At 45.1% G+C, this 23,821-nt stretch overlaps 1 protein-coding gene across 7 annotated transcripts in view; it reads left to right on the forward strand.

Annotated features, from left to right (window-relative positions):
* PHACTR4 (phosphatase and actin regulator 4) overlaps positions 1 to 23,821 on the forward strand; it is a 68,645-nt gene that overhangs the window by 18,719 nt on the left and 26,105 nt on the right. For 4 of the 7 annotated variants that reach the window (XM_069803270.1, XM_069803277.1, XM_069803271.1 and 1 more), the window contains one exon: positions 6,497 to 6,543. In XM_069803270.1, the coding sequence (XP_069659371.1) occupies positions 6,528 to 6,543 (16 nt within the window). In that variant the 5' untranslated portion in view covers positions 6,497 to 6,527. Of the gene's footprint in view, positions 1 to 6,496; positions 6,544 to 8,032; positions 8,375 to 23,821 lie in introns of those variants that run through there. The other 3 variants (XM_069803274.1, XM_069803275.1, XM_069803273.1) reach the window with 2 other exon arrangements.

The following is a 23,821-nucleotide window of genomic DNA, read 5'->3' on the forward strand; positions in this document are numbered from 1 at the left end:
GGGGCACTAAATACCAGCTGCACACAGACGTGTGGTAACCTGCAGGTGATGAGTACATCTGTCAAGCCTTCTAGGGAAAAACTTCCAAATCTACTCAACAGTAGAGGTAAATCTAAAGTTTTACAGTCTAGCTGTCAGTCAGGAATCCAGAGGGTAAGTAGTCTCTTGTTCTTGGTGACTTAGAGCTTCCATCTTTTGGGAGGTTATCAAGGAATAGCCATGCCTTGCTACCTCCCTTTGGATGCTCTTACTCCTGTGTCAGCTTCCATGATAATAAGAACAAGAGCATCTGTCCTCTGCATGAATCAGCCATTCTGTTTTAATTTTACCCTCTGTTTTTATGAGGAAGATAATTTTGGTAGAGGCGAGCGAGCCCTTCAGCTGCTTCAAGGACGGTGAGTAGGGAAGCTGGTTTGCTATATTCATACTGCAGGTTTTTTCCCCTGCATGCATCCACACCTCCAGAGTGGTTGATCAGCTGCCAAAAGGTCTGGAGGCGAATTTTAAGTGTTTACCGTACTGATAGCTAAATAGAAATAGCATTTGTCACTGGGAGCTGGCTTAGAAGTCATGCTCTGTTCATCTCAGTGCCATGCTTTCCTATAGGCTCTGGCTTTTTGTTTAAGGTTTGGTAAATATGGCTCATTCAGTGAACTGAAACACCTTGGAGAGGCTACAGTGGCTTTTTGAGACTTGGTATGATTGTTTCAAGCAGAAATATGAAAAAAATTTGCTGTGTTTGGCTTGTTAGCCGAGTGAGGTGTCCATGTGCTACTGTGGGAGTCCTAAATAAGGTAGTGGTTTCTAGGAAATAGAGTATTGCAAGTTTTAATTTGGTTTTGAATTGCTTTACAGTAGGAGTCAATCCCCTCTTGAAGAGGGGGAAACTGAGGCACACGTAGAGAAAGGGCCTTGTCCGGGGTCCAATGTGCTGGTCAGCAGCAGAGCTGCAAGCGAAGGTGGATCTGGAGTCCCACTTCAATGTTCTGCACAGCGTTTCGATGAGCATTTAAGGTTTACTTTGCGCAAGTGATGAAAAAACCTACTTGCCTACCACATCTCACAGTCACGGAGGATGCAGCTCCCTTTTCCAGTTCCTCTCTGGTAATGTTATATTACTGTGCCACCCACAGGCAGCTACCATGCTGCTGAAAAATATTTGCTGTTTGCATGGGGAGCCAGTTATCAAATGTTAAATCTATGACAAAAATCTGCTGGTTTCATTTGCTGCGATATCTACTGTATTTAGGTTTCTCAACTCTAGTTATTCTAGTGTTCTATTTAAATTGCATTTATAGTTGTTATACTATTTTTCTGATTTTTCCACTGTTTCCCACTTCTTCCACAAAGCCCTTTCCTTGTGCTAAACAGCTGCTGTGTTCCTGCTTGAAGTGATTGCTTTCCAACAAGTGAAGAAATGCAAGCCGCGTTCCAGTCTGAAGTGTTGGGGTCCTTGTGAAGAGAGAGAAGCTGCAGGGCTGTTAATTATTGGTGCACCCTGTTCATTGTTGTGTTGCCAGATTTTGGCTGTGAGAACAACTTGGTTTAATCCGTGTCATTTTATTGAGGGGGAATATTCTGATTTACCTCCAGGATGCACAGGAGTTGACCTCTCTGTTGCGCTGTGCGTGATCAGTGCAGAACAAACTGTGTCAGCAGAGGCTGCTTGGAGGATTTTGAAGCCAGCATACCATTTGTAGCAAATGATGTTCAAACCGTGATAACTGAAGGACGTGAGCAAACCAAGATTTTTAGGTGGAGTTGATTTGTTATTAGATGAAGTCAGAAAAACAGAGAAGCTTCTTGGCTTCCGCTGACCTGAAGAAGGGCCTGTGCATCTCTCTCTTCCCCTCTGTACTGCTTGGTCCAACAACAGGTTAAGTCTGCCTTCACACCTTGTCTTGTAATTTATAGTAGTGCATTTGGCATGGTTGATTTGTTTAGGCTTTTTAAGAATCTCCCTTGTGATATTTAAACTCTCATCTGTGCACCCGTGCTATAAGCTGCCCCTTGGGAGAACTGTTCTGTGCTGTTGAGTTATTCTGCTTTGTAGAACAGAATTTTAATATTGTTTACCATGCTTTTAATCTTATGGCTGGCAGATAAATTGAGTTACTTTAGCCCTTCCCCTGGGGACTTCGTGGGGCTTCATGAACAGCGTACCCATAGCATTAGGTGGAGTTATCTCAGCTTTGCAAAAATCCACTCATCTGTCTTTCTGGAATGAGTAATTGATTGGTGAGAGAATAAAATGTTGGGATTTTGGTTTTTTGAATTGCATTTATAAAAAGGGATGGACAGCCAGATCTGGTGGGGCAGTTGGGAAGTTTTTATTGTGAGTCCAACCTTTCAGAAACATCTGCAGCTGGCTTTGATGCACTGAGAAGAGGCCTTCTGATGGCTTGGTTCTACCATTCGAGTAAAATTCGGCAAGCCAGGGATGAAAACTCAGAACCTCCCCAGACAACCTGTGTGATGAAGAGCAGGCTGCTCTGTGCCTGGCCTCAGCCTCCCAGCTAGCCTTATTCTTCTTATCCACTTTTTCTTGTTATAATTGTGAGCTCTTGCAGGCAGGAGCAGTCTCATCTGTCATGCAGTCCAGCGGGGACCTGCTCAGGATTTGGGCTTCTGGGTGATGCTGTAGTACATAACAATTTAAAAATGGTGCAAAGCAAAGGACTGAACTAGCATAATGGATTAGTATTATATTTGTTTATTGATTGACTGTTACTAGCACCGTATTAGGTCAAAATAAAATATCTTCTAGGAGGTTGTCAAGTGAGTTTGGTTTCATTTCATGGCTATGCCACTGGAGCACTCAGTAATGGTCTGTATTAATGCAGGACCTTGTTCCTCAGGCTACTGGATGTTTGTTAACACTTCCCTCTCCCTCCAACTGATGGATATAGTTCAAGACTGTTATAAGAACATCCTTTCTCTCCCCCACATGCTTTTTTTCCAAGACAGCCTCCGGTTTTGTCTCTCATTACAGTAGGAGCCCTGTAGTAGCTGCCCAGCTGCTGTCGCGTCCCCCTCTGGAATGGTGATTTAGAGCTGAGCCAGGATGGAAACTGGCTTTCCATGCCTAAGGCAAGCCTGTTAGCAGACGCTGCGGAGAAGTAATGTGCCACTTCTGTTTGGAAGAGTTGTCAGTTTTCTAGTTTAGTTGGGAAAAACAACCAACATTGGCTTGGTTTTTAGTTGGACTTTTGGAAATGTCCCTTAGTCTTTTGCAGGAAGCTGTTCAGTGTTACTGGAGGACATGAGCAGTCCTAGATCAGAAACGCCTGTGAGGACAGAGTGGTACAGCTAATGAGCTTCACTGTGGAGGAAGCTGAAAGCATAATGTTCAAGAGGTCTGGGTAAGCGTTGCTGAAAATGAGACTATGAGAAAGTGGGTAAGCTGGCAATCAGTAAAGCTTGTAGCTGAATGTGGATTGCTCGAGGCTGGAAAAAACAGTGGCACCTTAGTGTGCAGTTTCGTGGTGACTTAGTGTTTGGAGCCAGGGCTGTCAAGATCTTGTCCATCCCAACCCACTGTGTGCTCCTCTGAAAGTGCTTGGTTTGCATCTGGTCAGCTTTGGTCCCTGGGTGGCTGGATCAGTGCTGGCACAAGGAAGGGCTGGGAAGGCACGGAAGGAGGTCCAGAGTCTGGGCGTTGGTCCATTTGGGTTGCTGTGGGACCGCATCCTCAGGAGGATGCAATGGAGCTGAGCACATGGGTATAGAGCTGGGACAGATGAAATTCCATGCTTCAGCAGAGAGCATGTGAAGACTGAAGAAACAGGGTAGAAAACATTGTAGAATATACTAGAGCATGGCTGCAGAGCAGTCATTTTCTATTGTGTGTGGATTAGCTGCCTAGCTGGAAAAAAGCCATCACCTTGCTGCTGAGAGTTCAGAGACGGGTCAATGGAACAAGAATATATTCTTAGATTGGTACGAAGAGGAAAAAAAAAAAAAGAAAAAAGAGCGAAGTGTTTGAACTAACAAGCCAGACAAAGGCCATGCTTCTGCTCGCTGTGATGCTGAGCAGCAGCAAGGGGCAGGCAGCAGGGCTGCAAAGCGGTGTGTCCCGGAGCAGTGAAAGGAGCTGTGCTGGTAACAGGCGGCTCTCCGGTAACAGAGGAATTTCACACAGCTGTCAGGCCCAGGGAATGTGTAAGCACTTTGAGGACATGAATATTCAGAGGAGCTGTAGCATGTGTCATGCTAAAGGAAATGCAAAATCCGAGTTTTCTCAGGCTTACGTTGTATCTGGGAAACGTCTGACAGTAGGGGATAAAAGGAATTTTCAGTTCTGCGGGGCAGGTTATCTCAAACTGTCTGTTGCAGAATACAGCTTCCCAATTAGCCGGTCCTAGTTAACGCTGGCAGCAGGATCTGCACTACTTAATCCATTGCTTTGGTGAGAAAGTGCCCGTTTCTTAGCGCGGGCAGAGACGTGCGCTCCTGCTTTGGCAGCCTCGTGGCAATGCTGTGGGAGTCCTGACTTTGCTCCCTCTTGCTCTAACCCGGCATCGCTTTTTCTTTCTTCGATGTACCTTTTATGCTTGTTCTATTAATAATCAGATGATTGTGTATTTAGTGTTTTGCTCAGAAGGATCCCTCCTCGTACAGGCTGAGGTGCTTCCAGCCGTGCTGTCAGGCGATGACAGATGTCCTTGGTGCGTACAGTGAGTGTCCAGCAGCGATGGGCTGCCAGGATTAGTATTCCAGGCACAAATGTGCCCCTTGTAATATGCAAAGCTCAGCGCAGCCTGTGCAGGAATGCCCTTGAAAGGCAAATTAAACCGAACTCCCTGGTGGCTCTGGGGGAGTAGGAGGGTTGCTGTCATCTATGTGAGGTTCAAGTAGGTTTTGAGGTGTCTGCTTTTGTTTCCTTTCTGCTTTCCCTTCCCAGAAGGGCTTACTGAAAGGGCAGGCAGGGAGACCTTACCTGCAAATGCCCTGTACAGTAGAGTTGCTACTAACTGGGGGTTTGGGTTTGTGTGAAGATGCTGACTTTATAATGATACTTGTGAAAATCATTATGGCTCTTCCACCTTCAGTGGGGACCATTTGTTCTAGTTTTTGCAAATGGTGTCCTTGATGCAGCCTTCAGGCATGTCATGTGGATGTACCGAATCATGAATCCAAAATGCATGTGAAAGTTAGCTGCGTTTTAACAGTGTTAGTGGATTAAGCTGGAGGGATTCTGAGGGTGTTTCCCAAGTAACCTCGTGGTAATCTGCCTCTGAAATGAAGACCATGTGATGTTCTTGGGTGACTGACTTGCTGCCCAGAAGTCCGCACAGATAGCGCTTCTCTTTGCTAAGCTGTTTAAATGCTGTGATTGCCAACAATGTTTTGAGAGTTTAATGGCTTTGTCAAGGTGTTCCTCCCCATCTGAGAATATTGCTGCAATGGTATTCTAGCTGCAACAGAGAGTAGCCTGGAGCATGGTTGTCTGATCAAAAGAAGTGTTTCGCCCACACAGTTCAGCAAAGCAAAGCTTAAAAGCCCTGCTGGCGATAGCTTGTTCAGGCGCACTTCCAGTGATGGTGTGGTAGGGTTATCTCCTCTGACACCACAGCCCTGTGATGCTCCAATGCTGTCGCGCAAGCTGAGCATGTGCTGTAAAGTCAGCAAATTATCAGATGGAGATGATCCATCTGATCTGATGTTGCATTACAGCCAAGAAACTTTGCTGCTGGGAGGTAAGGTGATGTGCTGTCCTAGACTTAGTGGGGAAGGGTTAGGCTGAAATGGGCTATGCATAAAAGCTAGCTTTGACTTCTCAGCACTGGAAGCAAGCTTATTTTGTAGCTGTTTCTCAATCACCCCATGCTGTGCCTGTTGACATTTCCTATTGTGGTTGTCTTAGTTGGAACTGCAAGCTCTTCAGGACAGAAGCTCCCTTTTTCTAAAATGCTGAGCATGTTTTTACTACATAATATATCAGAAACAAGATGTCTCCTGATTTCCCCAAACTTAGTTCCTCTTGCACCTCATTTCAGAACTTTCTCCAGAGAAAAGCTGAGTTTGCTACTAAAATCCTAGTTCCTCCTTTTGTCTTCTCCAGTACGTTCAGAACTGTCTTGATGTTGTGTGATATCTACAATAATTCCTGTGCATGTGCTATTCTGCCTTTGCTAGATAAGCAATAGCTGTTGCCTTTTACAGCAGACACATGCCGCCTTGAAGAGGCAGATGTGGAATGTTTTCCCTGGGAACAAACATTTGATGCTTTGTAATTATTACACCTTAATTTTGTTTCTCTTTTCTTTCCAACACAGCATGTGTATGATTAGAGGCTACTGATATCTTCAAAGAGGGGTGAAGATGCCACATGCTCTTGTTCCTAGTTTGCTGGGGCAGGATTTCTACTCTAGGTTCCTTCCACGCTGGTTATGTGTAGACTGAGCAGAGCTGATAGAGAAGTGAAACTAAACCTGAGCTTTGGTCATACTTGGAATTTTAATTTGTGTGTCAATTTTGTTTCCTGTTTTTGTAGGAATTGCTCAGAAAGCTAGTGTGCAAGAGGAATGGAAGAGAACACTGGTGAGTACACTCTTGGATATCTTACCGCATGTTGTGGACTTGTTCTTTCATCCTTGGTTAAGCATCGTAAAGAACCTTATTACTTTAAACTTCATGTCTTCAATTCAAATGTAGCAGATGATTAGAAAACAAGCTAGTTTGGCAGATGCATCAGTTGCAACTGTACTGCACTAATGGTGTGGACCAGATCTGATTAAAGCTGTGTTGTACATCTGGAAGATCTTTTTTGAAATCTCCCATCTGTGAAACCTGGATTACAAGTCTATTGGCTATCCCAAACTCTTGAAAACAAGCAACATCCCCTTTCTTAATAGGTAAGAGGCTAGAAGCATTGAGCTGGTATGCAATTTGAACAAGTCACAGGGCAAGCCATGAAGAAGGATCAGCTCATGGTAGCTCCTGACTTCTCTTTCTGTATTTACTTCTTTAGGCTGCTTTTTCTTGCAGAAGATACAGGAATTTTTTACTAAACAAAATTTTGGCTTTAAAGCTCTTGCTTTAGGCACTTTGTACTACTTGCCCTGAGGCAAACAAACTCATCACTGTTACATTTAACTGATGCAAGGATACGGTTGCAACTAAAACTCATAGATTTTTGGCTTAGAGATTGCCTTGAATAGCTTTTCGATCTGTTTGCTTAAAATGGCTATGGAAGACATGAGTTAAATGGCCGTTTTTTCCCTCCCATTGAAATGAGATTTGCATGAAAGCTCTTGCCTGCACTGTGGGAAGGCAGTCTCCATTAAGCATATTGACCTCGCATCTTGTGGACCATGATGTTGCAGTTAGTGACTTCTAACTTGTAGTGAAGTGCAACTCTGTGACCGTAAATGTTATTTGTAGATTATTCCTATGCAGCTAGGTGATGCCATCCTTAAAACTTGAGAATCGATGGACTCGTCAGCAGTGCGGTGTGCTTGGTGTGGCAGATGTACCAGGCCTGTCTGCTGAAGGCCAGTTTTTGACTTCATACAAAGCTGGTCTGTTGGAGCCCAATGACCTGGCTGGAACAGCTACGAGCCAAGAGTACATGCATAAAAACATGCCATGCTTATAATCCTGGTGGCAAGAATTGCTGCCGTGCCCTCTAATTGTTAGCCTGTAAGGTGCACATTTAATTTGTGGCGATTGCTTTCCCTTATGATTTGCTCGTGGCAAACTAATCCCAAATGATGACTTTCGAGGGGGGAGGACGGGTAAAGTAAGTGTGGCGCTGGCAGCTGATGTTGAAGCAATGGCTGTGGAGATGACAGCTCCCTGCTCAACCCCAGGACAAAGCACAGACAGCAGCAGGGCGAGTTTTTTCCATCTCTCCAGCCTGCATTAATGGGATGGCTTTGAGCAACACTGTGAGCTCTGCTTATTCACCAGGACTCAGCCTCTGCTGGGGCTGCCAACAACCAGCTGTGTTCATATCACAAAGCTTTTTGTCCCTTTTTATGTGTAGTTGAACTCTTATTTTTGGGGTAGATCAGTGAGACATGCACTGGTGGCCTGGGATGTGAAAGGCCTTATGTTCTGTTTGCATTTTTCCAACTTAAGTAAAATTAGCTCCCCTTTCCCTCTGAACAAATTCAGCTGTGCAAGTTTAGGATGGAGTACCTGCACTTGATCTTTGCATGCACAGACACCCCACACAGCTGGTTGTGAAGCTTTACGTGTTGCCTCCTTAGTGCTGGGAGCTGAGAGCCCCATATTAAAGGCAGAATAAGCAGATGGGTCTTTTATTATTATTTCCTTAAAATTACTTTGCTTTTAAGGACGCTCATTCTCCAAGTGCTGCTAAGCTCAGGACTCCTGGGTTGTTCCCGGCACTGAGACTGGAGATGAGGTAAGGCGGAGCTGCGTGCAGGAGCTGAGCTGAAGTCGATGCCCTTTGTTCCCTCAAAGCCTGGTGCTTTTTGATGTATTGCTGTCCTTAACTGGTTGTATATTAACTGCATTCACAATGCTGCATGGCTGGCTTTTGTTTTAACTGCATTGGCGCGTGTTCAGAGTTGGTGTGCTTCAAATGGCCACTGGGACTGCACAGTGAAGCATAAATCCTTTTTAGCTGTCAGGCTTCACTAGCCATGGGTGGGTGGGGGAGCCCTCCTTGGCTGGCTGCCCTGGCTAATTAAAAATGAAATTTGCTGTTGTCTTCGGATTTTAATTCATGCTCATCCCTGAAGACTAGTGGAAGCATGGTCTCCAGGCAGCTGCAGTGAAGTTGCAGAGCTTTTCTATACACAGTTATTTTAGAACAGGTATGCAACTTAAAATTGCTCTCAACCCTACCCTGGGTTGTGTTTCAAATATAGAAAAGAACATACAGAGTCTTCTTGCAAGTCTTGGGATGTGGCCCTGAGCAGGTGACTATAGTTTAAGTAACCACATGTCAGTTATCTGCAGTAATTTGGATGTGCATGTGTAGTAGGCAGGGCAGCATCAGGTGGCTTAGTTTTTCACTCTAATGCTGGACTTGAGCAAAACCAAATTACTTCACTATAGGCTGTGACTGGCATTGGCTTAACAAATGTGTAAACTGCTCAAGTCGCAGCAACTTGTGTAGCTTGTCAGCCTGAGCCCTCAGCTACTGACTCATGCTGTGAAACCTACTGGACATGGAAGAAGTTCTGAAGTGGTGGGAACCTGCCAGGTTCTGTGTAGAAGCTGAGAGGTGGCGGCGATGGATTGTGCCTTGGTGTGAGGCTGGAGCACAGCCCTGTGTAGTCAGTGCTGGAGGGAGAGTGCTGCCCCCGAGTTGTCAGCGGAGCTGTGCAGCAGGTGGGAGGATGGAGGTTAGTGAGAGGAATAAATGAAATCTAAATATACACACATTGCTGGGCCAAGTTTCCCTGCTTTCCAAGGTCCCACCTACACAAGTGATCTGTTGAAGGGAAATGTCACTGGAATACCTTTCCCCTCTTCAGATCCTTCCTGTGGTGCGGGTGAAGGATCAAACTCTATTTTCGGAGCCTATTTCCGCTGTTCCATCTACTGCCCACACTGTTGCTGCCCAGACCCCCTTCCAAAGACCACTTATTTATCTTAGCATGATATGAGCTAGGTTTGGACCTTTTTCTTAGTCAAGGGATTGTTGTCTTAGACTTAGAAGCAGATGAAATGCTAGCTGTGAGATCTTAAAAAGCAAAATATTGAAGAAGCAGGGAGCTTTGTGCTTGGCAGGGCAAATCTCACCTTGTGCCTGTGGTTCCTTGAAAGCTCTGCTGTGGTGTTGGATTGACCTAACATAGAAGCAGGCCTGCAGTTCACTTGCCTGGTAATGTTTGAGCTAATCACTCATGAACAGCTGTGGAGGGAGCATGGCAATGCCTTTCTTCATGGGAAGGGTTTACTCTGGGGTCCTTTGACCTCCTGTACTTCAGTGCTCTGTTTACAGTTTCTGCTTGTGGCTACATGCTTCCTCTGCAGGCATTGGAATATGAACGTCTTGGTAGCTTCCCTAAAAGCTAAATCTCTGTGGGACAACTGTGAAGCATTTTGGGAAATTAGTGAAGGAGCCTTTGCACACACAGGCTCTTACCCAAAGCTGCTTTTTTAGAACAGCACTTGAAATGCTAAGTTTATGGATGCTTTAAGAATCTTCTGCAGTTATTTCTTTATTCAAGGCTGACTTTCATCCCCTTTGACTTTCATCCCCTGTACCTCCTGCTGTGCTACTTTTTCCGAATTCTTTTCCTTCTAAAAATAGGAAATACTCTTTGAGTCCTTAACCTTTGTGCAAACAAAGAAGTAATTTGGTTTAGCATCTATGCTGACTTCTGGGCTACATGCCTCATAAGGAAACCAGTGTGATATGAATCTGCTGCTTTTGGAGACTTAGGCTCCAAATATAGTGAGTAGAGGAAGCGGCTAGAAATGTGAGTACTTGCTTCTTATGCCACCAGCTCCGCTACATGCTCCTGGCAGGACACATAGCTGGCTACTTGATTCCCATTTTTATCCTTAAAAATGAGAGCATACCTTCAGATGCTCACAGGTTCAAAACCATTATGGAAATGAGTGCGTGATCACCACATGTGCATAGGTAACAGGTTTTCTAGATCACTTCTGGTTCAGAGCATGTCTGTAGAAGCAGTACCTTTTAGTATACATCCATTGCTGCCAACTTTCTAGCAGCCCTGCTGTCTGAAAGGAAGTTTGAGATCAGAAAGACATATCAAGCTATCATTCCAGGGCTAGATTGTCCGAGCATGTTCTGGCATTGCTGCCTTTTAAAAGACTAATGCTCAGAAGGGGAAATGGACGCAATGGTAAAGGTGCAGTGACCATGACCTGTCCAAAAGATGCTTTAAACACTGGCTTCCATCAGCCTGCTGCCTTGGGATCTGAAAATAACACTTTGTTTTCATACGGCTGCTGGCCGATGCTTGAAACGTGTGTGGGATCCCTCTTGCACTTTGCCAGGACCCTTTGCTGCTGCTCTTTACCAAGGCCCACCAAGCTCGGCATCTCCTCTGGGTAGGCACCATGTACAAGTAGAAGAGAGCAGAAGACTACGGATGTGCAAAGTCTGTTATGAGAAAACAAAACCTGTTCAGGAAAACCAGTTTTCTGCTTCAAAGGCGTCTGCCAAGTGGCTTTCTTCTTGATATTCCTTTGTTTATGAAGCCTTTTGTGTTTAGCAGCAGTGAAAGCTGAGGGAGTGGCTGCTAGGATATAAAATATTTTGCTTCTAGATTGTTAGTTTGAACCTAAGGAGAGGGATCGCGAATTTGAGTTCCCATCTTGTACCTCTGGAGTGGAGCGGAGACTGGTGGCAGAGACAAGGACTTTGCAAGGACCACAGCTGCCAGATGGAGCTGCCTGCATGGGAAGAAGGTCTCCACCTGCACCTCCCTCTGATCTGATGGCGACTGCCACAGGGTGTCAGGGTTGAGGAGGAAATACGTGCTGCTCTCAATGTCTTCTGTTCCTCAGAAACCTAACAAGGCTTTAGATCTCTAGGACAGTCATTCCAGTACTTTGGGTGATGCACTTCAAAAAAGGAAGGGTCCAAGTAGGGGCAGGAAGGGAGACGGTGAGGTGGAGGGCACTTTGTTTTATTCTTTGCCTTTCATCCAAGTTCATCAGCAAATGCCAGCCTCTGATTCATGGGTTCTTCAACTTGCTGCCAATGCTCAAGACTGGCTGTGTGGGAATCCCCTTTTGATGACTAAGTTTCAACTGGAAATCAGCTGCTTCGAGGCTGCTGCCAGGACAGGCATTTAACTAACTGTTCAGCAGCATTTAGGGAAATCTTGTCAAATGTGCACTTTTATGTTGAACTAAAGTGTTTTGATGATGTGGTTCTTAGTTTAAACTAGGCTGCTGGAGATGGCATTTGTTGTTTTCTGGTTTTGATCTGCAGAATCAAGCATGGAGCTTTGTGGTGTTGAGTGCTTCACTGTCACACAGCTCTGAAGTCTGCCAGAGAAGAACAGTTAATGCTAACTAGCCAGTGGAAATCTCTTTATAATGTCTGTTCTAGAACAAAAGAACAGGTTTTTCTTCCAGGAAGACACAGAAGCTGCGATTCCCTTATGAGATGCTGTATATTATGTATATGGCAATATAAGTGCTTTGTGCAATACAATAGGAGAGAGCCAAAGTGGTCAAAGTGCCTGAGATTAAACATTTAATTACAGTTGATGTGTGCTAATTTGCAAGCATACAGAAAGGCAAAATCCTACTGTTCCTTAGTCAGAGTTACCGGAGGGTTGAACTGATCTCAGTGGAGATAGTTTGACTTTTAAAGTGCGGTATAGAACACTTGCTTACCTGTGTGAAAGCATTATTGTAAATAAGTCCGAGTGCACTTGACAAGGTCACAGAATATTTTAGGACGTTATCCTGACAGCCTTTTGTTCTTAAATTTGCGATGGACGTTCTAGTTGTTCTTAGTGTAATTAATGTGCTGAGCGCTGTCAGGCTGCTTGGGGCAGTTGGATGTCAGTGCTGCTGTTCTGCCTGCTGTATTTGCAAATGGTTCAGATCAGCTATCCATCCACTAGTTGGTGTGGCATTTAAGAAAATAAATACGCAGTAATTCCACCCCCGAACAAGCCCCTTATGATTTGAGTAGGTGTCTGAATTTTTGCTGCCTTTCCCTCCTGATCTGCAAGCCAAGTGTTTTACAGAGATTATTTGCTGACCTGCCAGAGACCTTGTAATCCCATGGCACCCCATTTCAAGTGACTTTTAAGGCTGTTGTAGTAAATGGCCATGCAGTTTCTACAGACAGCTCTGCCTGGAGGAAAGCAGAGGTTAATTTTGCTGGTTTTGTGGTTTAGTGGCTAAGCTGTGGATGTGCTGGGAATGAGATGCTTTGGCCTCCAGGCTGGCTGGAGCAAGATAGTAGCAAAGGCTGATGTTGAGTGAGAAATGTTGTATCTGCTGAAGTGCTTCATGATTGAATTGAATGATCTTATTCCTTGTATTAAGAGATAAGACCTTGTAGGACATGTAATCAATCCTCCGGATAATTCAGGCCGACTCACTGTAAAATAGTGAGTGTGGAGTTATTGTGGTTCAGTAAGTAGGGCACAGAGCAGAAGGGTCAGATTTCGAGAGTTTCTAGTTTTCATTTTCAACTTGTTGGACCTTAAAATCACCTTGTTCTCTGGAACATTGCTGCCTGTAAAATCTGTCAAAGGATTTTAGTAGCTGATTTTATTGGGGTTGGGGGTATAAGAGGAGCCTGCCTGGAACCAGAGGTAAGTGGGTTTAGCATAAATGAAGTGATTTTTGTTATTACTGTTTTTCTTAGTTCACACAGCAGCAATGTGTCCAGGCTGAATGGCAAACCTGGCTTTTTAAGAACAAAATACCGAATGTTCTCATTAATGTTGCTGCCCTTGTGAGTTGTAAATAGTGTTAGCTGAGCCATTGGCTGAACAAAGCTGCCTCTCAGGCCCTGCGGGGCTGCAGGGCCGGTGCTGATCTGCAGTCCGGTTGCTAACAGTTGCATGTTGTCACTGCTGATGTCACTGCTTTATCTGTTTCTTTCTCATTTGTCTTGAAAAGGAGCCTGGCTCTGATTTTTGAAGGTGTCTTTTGTCTCCTAAAACACTTGAGTGCAACAAGAAACCAGAGATCTGGTGTGGCTTTTTTACAGGTTGGACCAATCCAGCTGTGATGGGACGAGTGATAACCATGATGTGTTTAGGAAGAATATTGCTCTTCAACCCAGCCTGGTTTTGTCTTGCTTTGTGAAGCATAGATTTTAAGATTTCTGAAGGACCTACCAGCTGGGTTATGATAAATTTGTATTCTCTTGTACAATAATATTTATAGGAGTTACTAAATTCCACTTACAGATCTGTTTAGCCTGTTGGTACTCAGGCTGTTCGGTTGCTGAGCTGAGCTTTGCAGACTCAGGATCTGCAATGGATCCTGGTTCCTATTAGCACTTGTCTTAAGGCTGTGTAAGATGAAGCTTCGTACGCTGGTGTAACTCAGCTGTACAATTTCCTTGCAGCGTCTCGCTCCTTTTGTCAGCATCTTCCATTTCAGCCTGGAAACCCGCTTTCATCTCAGGTGTATGGGGCGTCACTGCTGCTAACCTGGGAGGTCGCGGCGTGGTCGCTGGAGAAATCTAGAGCTGGAAATAGCAACAAATCGTGCTAAAGTCGGCCAGAACGGGTGCAGAGATCTGTGTCTGAGACAGCACCTCTCCTCCAAGGCTTCTCCCGTGGGATGCACACGGGTGCTTGCTGCAGGACTGGCAAATTCCCCTCCCTGCCTGTTGTGGCCGCGTTTCACCCCTCCCCACCGTCCAGCGCTGCCACACGCCCCCCTCGCGTTCCTCCTACCGTTTCGTCCCGGGCCGTGTATCCCCACCGACCCGGGGCGGGGGGGGTTCGCCGGCCGCGACTCTGCGCTGCGGCCGCCAGGTGGCGGGCGGCACCGGGCCGGGCGGGGCGGGGGGGCTCGGCGGGGACCCCTCTCCCGCACCGGCGGGCTGCCTGCCACGGCTTCACCCCCGAGAGGCGGAGAAGTGCGTGTCGCAACCCCTGCCAGGGTGCTTTCCCGGGAAAGCTGAGTTTCTGTAGGGCACACACACCACCCCCCCAGCAAGAGCAGGGCCCTGGGGTTCCTCCTCTTTTTTTTTGGGGGGGGGGGGGGTGAGGAACAAACTAAGAAGGTGCAGCCAAGCAGTGGTCATGGATGTCGACTTTCACAGGCGGTGAGCTAGCAGGGTGCTGTGAAGTGGGGGGGTGACACAGCGGCGTGCTGCAATTGCATCAGGTTAGGGGCAGAATAGTAAGGGTGGCCTAATTGGTGTAGCGTGTCCAAACAAAAGCTGCCTCCTGTGCTTGAAAAGGTGGAATTTAATAACTTTCTGCGGTCCATATAAGAATCCCATAGAAAAACACGGCCCAGTTCCTGTGGTTCTCCCCAGCTCTCTCCCGCGGGCTAGGAAACGGCTCTGTGTACTGTTTGCTTTCTATGTTTTCCCTATACTTCCCCAGCACGGCTGCAGTAAGGGACTCATTTCCAAGGCTAGGTGAACAGTGAGTCATGGCTTGGCAAGGAAAATAACTCCTGAAGACTCACTCGGTGGTGATCGTCACTGGACGGATCTGCTGGTATCTCTGTTCTCAAAGGGTAGATCAACACCCTCTCCCCATCTCAGGAAGGCAGATGTCTGAGGCTGACCGTTGATCCTTGAGAGGACTATAACCAGCCTCTGTGATGATTTTCGTTGAAATTCAACCGAAATGTTGAAAAAGCTGCCTCCCCACCCCCAGCCCTTTGATCTTAACGTTATATCTTGGAGATGTTAGTGGTGATTAGGAAAGTAAACATCATCCTTTCCTGGAGGGAAGGTAGAAGTTTGTTCCGCTCAAGACTTGTATGTTGCAGGGGTTAAGTTACATTTTGCTTTGGGGAGGAAAGGAAAATCTCTCAAAGTAATTAACTTAAGATGCTGACGCTAATGAACGGGCTTTCAAAGCTGGGGCTGGTGGGGGGGTTGATGGGAATCCCCTGTTGAATCAATGACATTAGGGCCTTAGGAGTGATTCTGCAATTATTAGGCTGAAATGATGTTGAACATTAAGTTAATCCTGTTATCTCTCAAATATTGAGCAAACTCCTTGCTCTGGATAACTCTATAATGGGATTATACCAGTCAGTCTGGCACCCTTGACACTCCCTATCTGTTCGGGGCTTTTTCTTATTTTCCTGTTCAGGATAAAGTATTGATCAGTCTTCCTAGAGTTAATTTTGGGATGTGGTGTCTGGGGCACTGTTTCCTAGTGGTGCTGGATTTTTTTTTTTTTAAATTAGTTTGATAATGAGCACCCTGTTGCCTTATGAAGCCATTCACTCTTCCACAGCAAAGATCCCTTGAGCCCATCCCTAAATAAATGTTTAGGAACTGAAGAACAAGGACGAGTATAAAAGGAGACTTCCCTTCGTCATGCCTTCCTGGCATCAAGAGTCTGGAGTTGAGTGAGTTCCTGTGCTGGAGACCGTTCCCGGGCCATCGTATTTGCAGAATATAATCAGTTCTGGTTTGAAAGCCTGATTTTGCATCTGTGATAGCCTGTAGCGATTGTTCTAAACAAAAGTAATTGGTGAGGTTTTTAAAAACAAACTCAAGGTAATCCTTTTAAGCAGTCTGATATTGCAGGGTAACCAATGTCAGGAAAACACAACCAAAATGATGGCATAGGGAGGAGAGAGAAAAGCCCTAATGCGTGTTCTTTATAGACAGGATTGCTTTCCTGTTGGGCCCACAGACCTCCAAGTTTTAGTGGCCTGACTTTTGTGCAGGGCTTGTCATGAGCTGGAATAATGGCGTTTTCGCTGCCAGGTCAAGTTATGTTCTTGGTTGCAGCAGAGCAAAATGTAGCAACTTATGGTTCTGCAGTTATGGACAGAAATCGACTACTGCGTATTGTGCAAGAGGTATAGACCTACAGCCTCGTGAGAATTAGAATTTGAGTTTCAAAGTCAGGGAAAACATTTTTTTTCCTCTACTCTGTAGCCAGAGGCTCAATTAAATAAAACAGGCCTCTTTCTTTCAGCATCACTATAAAAGTGATTTCTACACACCCACTAAATGAGCAGATGTTTTTGTGCCAAACCAGAAATTTCCATAAATATGGGAAAGTTCCATTAAAGGGTCAGTCAGCTTTTAGTTTCCAAGCTTTGATTCTTCTTTTTTTTTCCTAAGGCTGATCTGAATCTCGTTAAGAACTGCAGATTTTTTGGTGAGGTTTTATTTTTTTTCTTTCTACTCCCTTGACGAAGGTGAGGATTGCTTTGGAAGCTATGAGGAGCTCCCTTACAGCAGAAATGGGCTTCAGCATTGCTAATGACTCTTGTGTCCAGGCTGCCTCAAAGAAGGCAGCGAGAAGACATGGGCTGGTGTAGCCAAGGGGCCATCTAGGATTTTGGACCAGCCGGAGTTTCAGTTTAAGTGCCCAGGGGCCAGCTAGCCCTGCTGTTGAAAAGGTAAAGGATTTAGATGGTGTTGTTGTAGCCTGTAATTTCAGGGACCTTGGAGGAAGCCCTGGGATGGCGTTCTTACAGCAAGGGAGCTAGCACCTACTGCAAGCTTTTTTAGATGGGAATCCAGCACAAGAACAAACTCCCCATTTCAAACCTGAAGTGCATGGAGAAATGGGTTAATGTTTATGTTTACACACCCTAAATTTTGTGCATCAATTCAAATGCTTGCTCTAATGTATCCTTGCCATAACTACTGCTTGAAGAATGTGCTTACTGGAGCCATGGTTTTCAACTTTTCATTTGTGCACCTTTGAACATCATCTGATAGGAGGCACAGACTCCCGTGAAGTTAGTTAATCCAAATGTACCTGGTTTTCTCCGTGGCTTCTCTTTGCACCCCTTAAAGATAGTTCTTGCTCATTCTTCCTGCAAGCTGAAAACCCCTGAACTTGAGTTTTGATGCTGCTCCATCTTGCCTGCTGTGGATCTTGAGGCGGGAACTCTTTGGTGGATGCCACGGTGGGGAGTTTGTACTTTGCCTGTGAGATCTTTCTCCCTCATCAGCAGCATTGACCTCTTTGAGCGCTGGGAAGTACATTGTAACCTCATGGAGCTATGGGATGTTCCACGGAGCTCTGTGGCTGCCTAATCGCTGCCACGTCATTCTTTGATCCGAGCCCCTATCTCGAGGTGTTTAACATAGGTGTGAGGCTTACAAAGGCTGCCATGGGCAGGAGCAAGGTGAATCATGCTGCTCTGTCTAGCCCACTGACTTGGGGGTTATCCGCGTTGCAAGTGAATGTAGGACTACAGCTCACATAAGCCTTCCTGGGTTGGCTGTAAGCTTGTTAGCTTGTGTACTTGAAATAGTAGTGTCCTATAACTCTTACGCTGCAAAATTTGTCTGAGAAGGTGAGTAAATATTTGAGTAGCTTGCCCTTGCAGAGCTCATGGCTGTTATGAGCAGGCGGGTGTTGGCATTTGAGTTGGCTGCTTCAAAGCCAGTCCTGATGGACTGCAGTGGTCATGCTGGGCTACAGTCAAACCTCTTACTGGCAGAAACAGTCCTGTTTCAGTTTAACCACATTTCCTCTCAGCAGTGGTGCTTGCAGCAGTGCTCAGAGACGGTCTGCAGCCCCACATGCAACCATGCCAAGTGTGAGTAGACAGGAGCATTATTTGATAGTCTCAGAAAGGGTTTTCAGCTGCTGTTTTGGTATGGTGCTACGTGCTCCTAAATAAGGTCACTGCTGGTGCTCTACAAATGCAGGAGCAAGGGAATGAGGTGAAATTCTGTGAAATGAGGATTCTGGGAATGTGTGAAGGGTCGCATCTGCAAGAGGGGGAGCAACTCCAGGAGAAACAGCTTCTTACAAGGCTACGATTAGCTGTACCTTCTGAACTGTTGGTGTTATCTCATCTCTTGACATTTCCTTTAATTATATGAAATGGCCTTGACACTGTAAACAATTGCCATGGCATTGTCTCTGCAGCTTGTGTGAGTCAATGTGATGCGTCAACAGCGTTTGGTTTTGGGGACCCAGTCTGTATATGTCTTGGGACGTAAGCTACCCGTTTGCAATTGTCACGTCTGCTTTTTGTGCCTTGATCTGGGGTGGCTTTTGGTGCTCATGTCTGTCACCGTCTTGTTTTCACAAGAGCTCTTGGTGCTGGCAGAAAACAGAGGAGCATCAGGGCAGGGGCTGGGATTTCAGGAGAAGCCTGAGGGGGCTAGATAGGGTGCTCACATTTTGCTTTCGGCTCCTTTGGGCCTCCATAATTCTCTCCCCAGCGAGCCAGTTCAAAAGGGGTAAGGAAGGGGATGATTCACAACACAAACCCAAGCATTGCTCCAATCACTCGAGCAGCAATCTTTTACTTGGTGTGTTTCAGTCTTAAGCCTTGCTGCTGTTTGGAGACACCTTGGTGGTTGAGCAATAGTAAATATTTGGAGAGTTGAGGTTGAGGTTCACTCACTGTCTTGCTGGTGGCTCTTGTCTGGGTGTGACCCGTGGTCTGGACTTGCCACTGTTTAGGGTGGTCCATGGTAGATATATGAAACATATTTGGCTAGATGAACTTCCTAAGTGTTATCTTGTTCCTTAAATAGAGAATAAAGCTTGTATCAACATGAATCACAAAGTTGATAAACTGGAATGGTTCCTCTTGGAGTTGTCTTCTTGTATTGGGCAAATATTTATCCACATTGTTTCAAAAGGCCTATTTGTGCAATAGAAGGAGGTCAAACCTGTAATTATCTGTTAGATTCACTCTGGTAGAAATGGCTTGTAAAAACACAGTACGTTTGAAAGGAAGCTTTTAAACCTGATGTTTGTGTGTGAATCTGAAGTTGTGGTTTAAAATTTCAAATTTTATGAGAGTTTTCAGTTGCACGGGTGCAAAAAGTATTTTTTTTTCTTGCTGAATTTAAGTGCCTTAAGCCAAATCTATATGCCGTTTCTTTTAATTCCTGAACTGTGGCAGGGAATTTGGGTTTCTCTTCCAAATGTATCTGCTCAAGATGATCAGAAGCTGAGATTGTGTGCCAAACTTGCCTTGCATTTTAATAAGGAGCTTCTAGCCTAGTCAATAATTAAAGCAGAGCAGGTGCGGTGGGGAAGTTGGGTGTTCCCCAAAAGCTAAACCAAGGCGCTTTTGTAAGTCTCCCTGGGCAGAGCCAAGTGAGTGAAGGATGGTAGGATGCCCTGGCACTGGCTGGCTTTGTGCAGTAATTTGGAAAAAATGTAACTTCAGCCTGAAGAGCTCTAGGTGTTGAAGGATAATTTGGCTTACTGGTGCGGTGTGCCTGCAATGAGCCCTTTAGGGAGGCAGAGAAAATACTAAAATGTTTTGCTGCAGTTTCATCTTCAGATATGAAGAGCAAGTGCACTTGATGAGATTTTTGTGAAATGTCAAAAAGAGGAAACAAGACTTTTACAGAGGAATCTTGCTGCCTTTCTTTGCAGCCGGCATGTGGGCAGAGAGGCTTTCGACTTAAGACATAGTTTGTCATCTTGAAGGATTAGAGGTAGGAAGAGAAATTTGGGATCATGAATCTCTTAATGAATCAGAGCAGGGATACTAGCCTGTGGACCTTGACCTCTACCTTGCAGAGTAGCTTCTAGAGTTAAATATAGTGCTACCTCTGCCTGTTAATTTCAAATTAATCTTATTTTAGAGGTTTAATATTTACTGCTATTCCTGCTGTTAATTTGCAGTCTCCAGTGTAGTGCTTAACAGAGTTTGTCCTGTCAGTTTTATAGGTAGCATAGATGGACTTACCTCTTTGCGAAAGGACTCGGTTATTTTGAATAATGTCTGTATAAAGCTGTAAAGTCTTGAGCGAGTTAGGTTTGTCCAATAAGGTGGTTAACATGGAGGATGTGACTGTCTAGCATGTCTGTACTGCAGCCACTTGCTTAGGAAGAGCACTGTATACTCGTGCTGTGCCAGTCCTAAAAGCACATGCTGGGTACTGGTTTAAAAGAAGGGGAATATATTTTTGATTTGTGGTGAAGCTCTGTTAGTTTTGTCATGCTTTATCTCCAGTGTTTTGTAGTGGGAAGCCTTAGGTGATATCAGTTTTATAGGTTCTTCTCCGAGTAGCTTAGTTTTTGCTGTGGGAGAGGGTTAAACAAGAGTTAAGCTAAATGCCATGCCTGTTTCTTCCCTAAACAATGGAATAATTAATGTAATTTTGTTCTCTGTGTTTTTGCTTAATGTGTTCCTAATAATATAGCTGGAAGTGGCAGATGGGTATCCTGCCTCCGAGTGCTTCACTGTTGGGAATATGCTGATGCTTTGCTGATGCCTGATGCTTTGCTGGAATGTGTCCTATATCCATGCTTTCTTTGGCTTCTCACCAGTGTTTCTTTTAATGCTGCTTCAAGGTGCTCCAAAAAGTAGTTTGTCAGCTTTGGAGGTTCCCTTGCCTCAAGATGGCATAGCCATGAATCACCGCGGTGATCAAGTTAGCCAAGATGTGACTGAATCTTTAATTTTGTCAGGATTACATTCCTTAGCGTTCCCTCACTAGTAAACAAGAAAATATTTAGCATATGTTGTAATTATAGTGAATGGTGAGGAGGCATAGAAGATGATATGTTTTTCAGTACTGGCTAAAATGTGCTCTCATTGAAAGTTGCGCTTCCTCTGCTGGAAAACAAGGCTGGGGGATATTTTGGCCTTAATATCCTCTTGGCCCCAAGACCTACTATGCAATTTTCTTTAGCCTGGTCCTTGTGACAATTAAGTGATTCCTCGTGTTCCAGCCACCCGCTGCGATCACGAGGCTTTCCAGCAGCATGCCCTCAACTTTATTTTTCCTTCCTAAATGTGAGGCCGAACGTGCTGTCAGTCAGCTCGTTGGCAGAGGCTGCTGCTGAGCCCAGAGCAATCCTCCAGCTGTGTTCCGTCTTGGTCAACATCTGGGCTGCTGTAGGACATGGCTTGGTCACCTTCCCCACCACCAGCACATACATGGTGGCACCAAGACAGTCCCTGGTGTGCTAGATCCACTGCCCTTTGCTTTCTGAGATCAAGCAGCTGCTATCGCCATGCTGACTAATTGGTGGGGACAAGGGGACTGGAATGCTCTGGGAAATAGGAGTTTCCCTCTTGGAAATGTCACAGGAAGCACGGAGGAAATCATGCGCTTTAGGAGCGGTTACCTCACTTTTCTGTCTCATCTGAACCAGCGCCCTTTCATTAAAGTATACAGAACCTAACAATGCAATACCAGCTGGCTTATAAATAAACCGTTTTCCATTTCCACACCGGGTATCGGGCTGACTTTTAATACCATGTGAGGAGAAAGGAAGAGCGTCACGTTGTGTTGGCTTGTGACCTTTGAGATTGACTACCCGGCTTCCTACCCACTTGCTTCCCCTTGGTCTGCTGTTGTAGTTAATAACTCTTCCACATGCTCTGTTTCAGAGCACAGCCCAGAAATGATCATCTTTGTAGGTAACCAGAGCTGTTAAATATATATATTTTTTCATATTCTCCTTGTTCTGCCAAAGCTGCTGAGGATTGCTAGCAAACAGATTGTGGTGAAATGCATCCAGAGTCATGGTGCAGCTACTTTTTTTTTTCTCCCTGCCAACCCTCCTGGTAAGATAGTACCATGGGCCTGTGTTAGTGTTTCAGGTGGGTGCATCTCCAGCAAGGAAAGAGCCTTGAACATCCTGTAGCTACTGTGGAGTCTTTTGCTGATGGGCTCTAAAGGAAAACGCCCAGTATCACTGGTTTTAAATAGACAGCTCCGTGTGCATGGACGGAATAATGCAAGAGTCCTTTTTAATGTTCCTGTGGCTGAATCATGGAACATAAATGTCTGAGTCACAGCAGATGAATGCAGTGTTTCATGTTGGTGTGAACTGAAATGTGAACAACAGTGTCTTTATTAGAGGAGCTAATATTTGTGCTCATTATGGGTTTCATTAGATTATAAAGTGAAACAATCCAGAAGAGTTCCTTTTACAATGTATATAAACAGACTATTAACATGTGAATGCTGGGTTTTTAATGGGATGCTGGTCTGGATGGAGAGGAAATGAAACTTCAGAGGAAAGCGATGTACCCCACTTCTTGGGTGTTTACTGCCTGTAACCAGTCATCTTGTTTTGTTTTAGCCATCTGATTCTCCTGAAATCCAGTAAAATTTTCATGTAACTGGGATTTCTTGGTTACTACGTTTTTAGAAGAAAATATCGAAGGGACTATCGGCTGTATCCCTTTTTGCTTTCCTGTAGAAAGCTCTTTGCTATTCCGAGCTCTTCCTTCTCATAAAGGTCTTCACCTGTCCCTGAGGAGTAAAGGCTTTGCTCTGGTTTCTTCTGGTTGCTGTGCAGCTAAGTCAGATGGCCCTTCTGCATTATTATGGGAATTTTGAACATTTGTTACTTGTCCTTACTTGAAATGTGGATTTTCCTTTATCCAAGATGTCCAGCTGGATGGGGGCTGAGGTTTTGTCTCACTGCTTGTTGGTAGAGCTGAAGCAGCCTTACCTGACGGGGTGCTAAACCCTGAGTGTCGGTGCTTTGTGCTCTTCATGTGCTGCTGGCAGGGAACTTGGGCAGATTGCTTTGTCCCATATTTTTCCCTAGCTGTGAAACAAAGCACTATGGATGCAAAGGGTTACTTAAGAGCCCAGTACGTATGGCTGCTTTTACACTCTGTGCTTGGGCTAGAGTTGAGACAGGAACATTTTTTTGCATTGTGTCTGCTGGTGCAGAATTTGCACCTTTCTTTCCAGAGATGGAACTGAAGGATGGACTGGCGGGTTTTTCTGGCCAGGAGTCCACCATGAAAATAATGATGTTGGTGTTAGTTTTGGTTTGGATTTCTGCTGTTCTCTGTGTTTTGTCAGCCCTTTTCTGGTGCAGTTTTTGCTCTTTCTACCCCAAAGAGGAGAGAGAGTTGCGGCTGATACTCCTAAAGGATGTTTGAAGTCCAAAGCCAGTTACGATTTGCAATGCAGATTTGTATCTCTCTGCACCTTGAGCACCCACAGTCCTGTGTTTCAGAAGCAAATATTAATGCTTCTGGTACAAACCTTATTACAAGTGCCTTTGCGAAATAGTCTTGTTATTCTCTTTGTGATGGTTCGTAAGGCCTGATCAATGATACAAAAATGTGAAAGGGCTTTATTGCATGATTGTGTTTTCACAGCCTAGCGAGTTATTGTGCAGCACCAGAGCCTGAGTAACTGTTGTGCATGCTCTTGGACTGCAGCCGCTGTGAATTTAAATGCATTCGTTTAAATATCTTTCAATGAAATTTAAGCTAACGTTTCATGTTTTACTAATGTAGAAATAAGGGGTCAGGCATA

This window comes from Haliaeetus albicilla, chromosome 16 (assembly GCF_947461875.1).
Source record: "Haliaeetus albicilla chromosome 16, bHalAlb1.1, whole genome shotgun sequence".
Lineage (NCBI taxonomy): Eukaryota > Metazoa > Chordata > Aves > Accipitriformes > Accipitridae > Haliaeetus > Haliaeetus albicilla.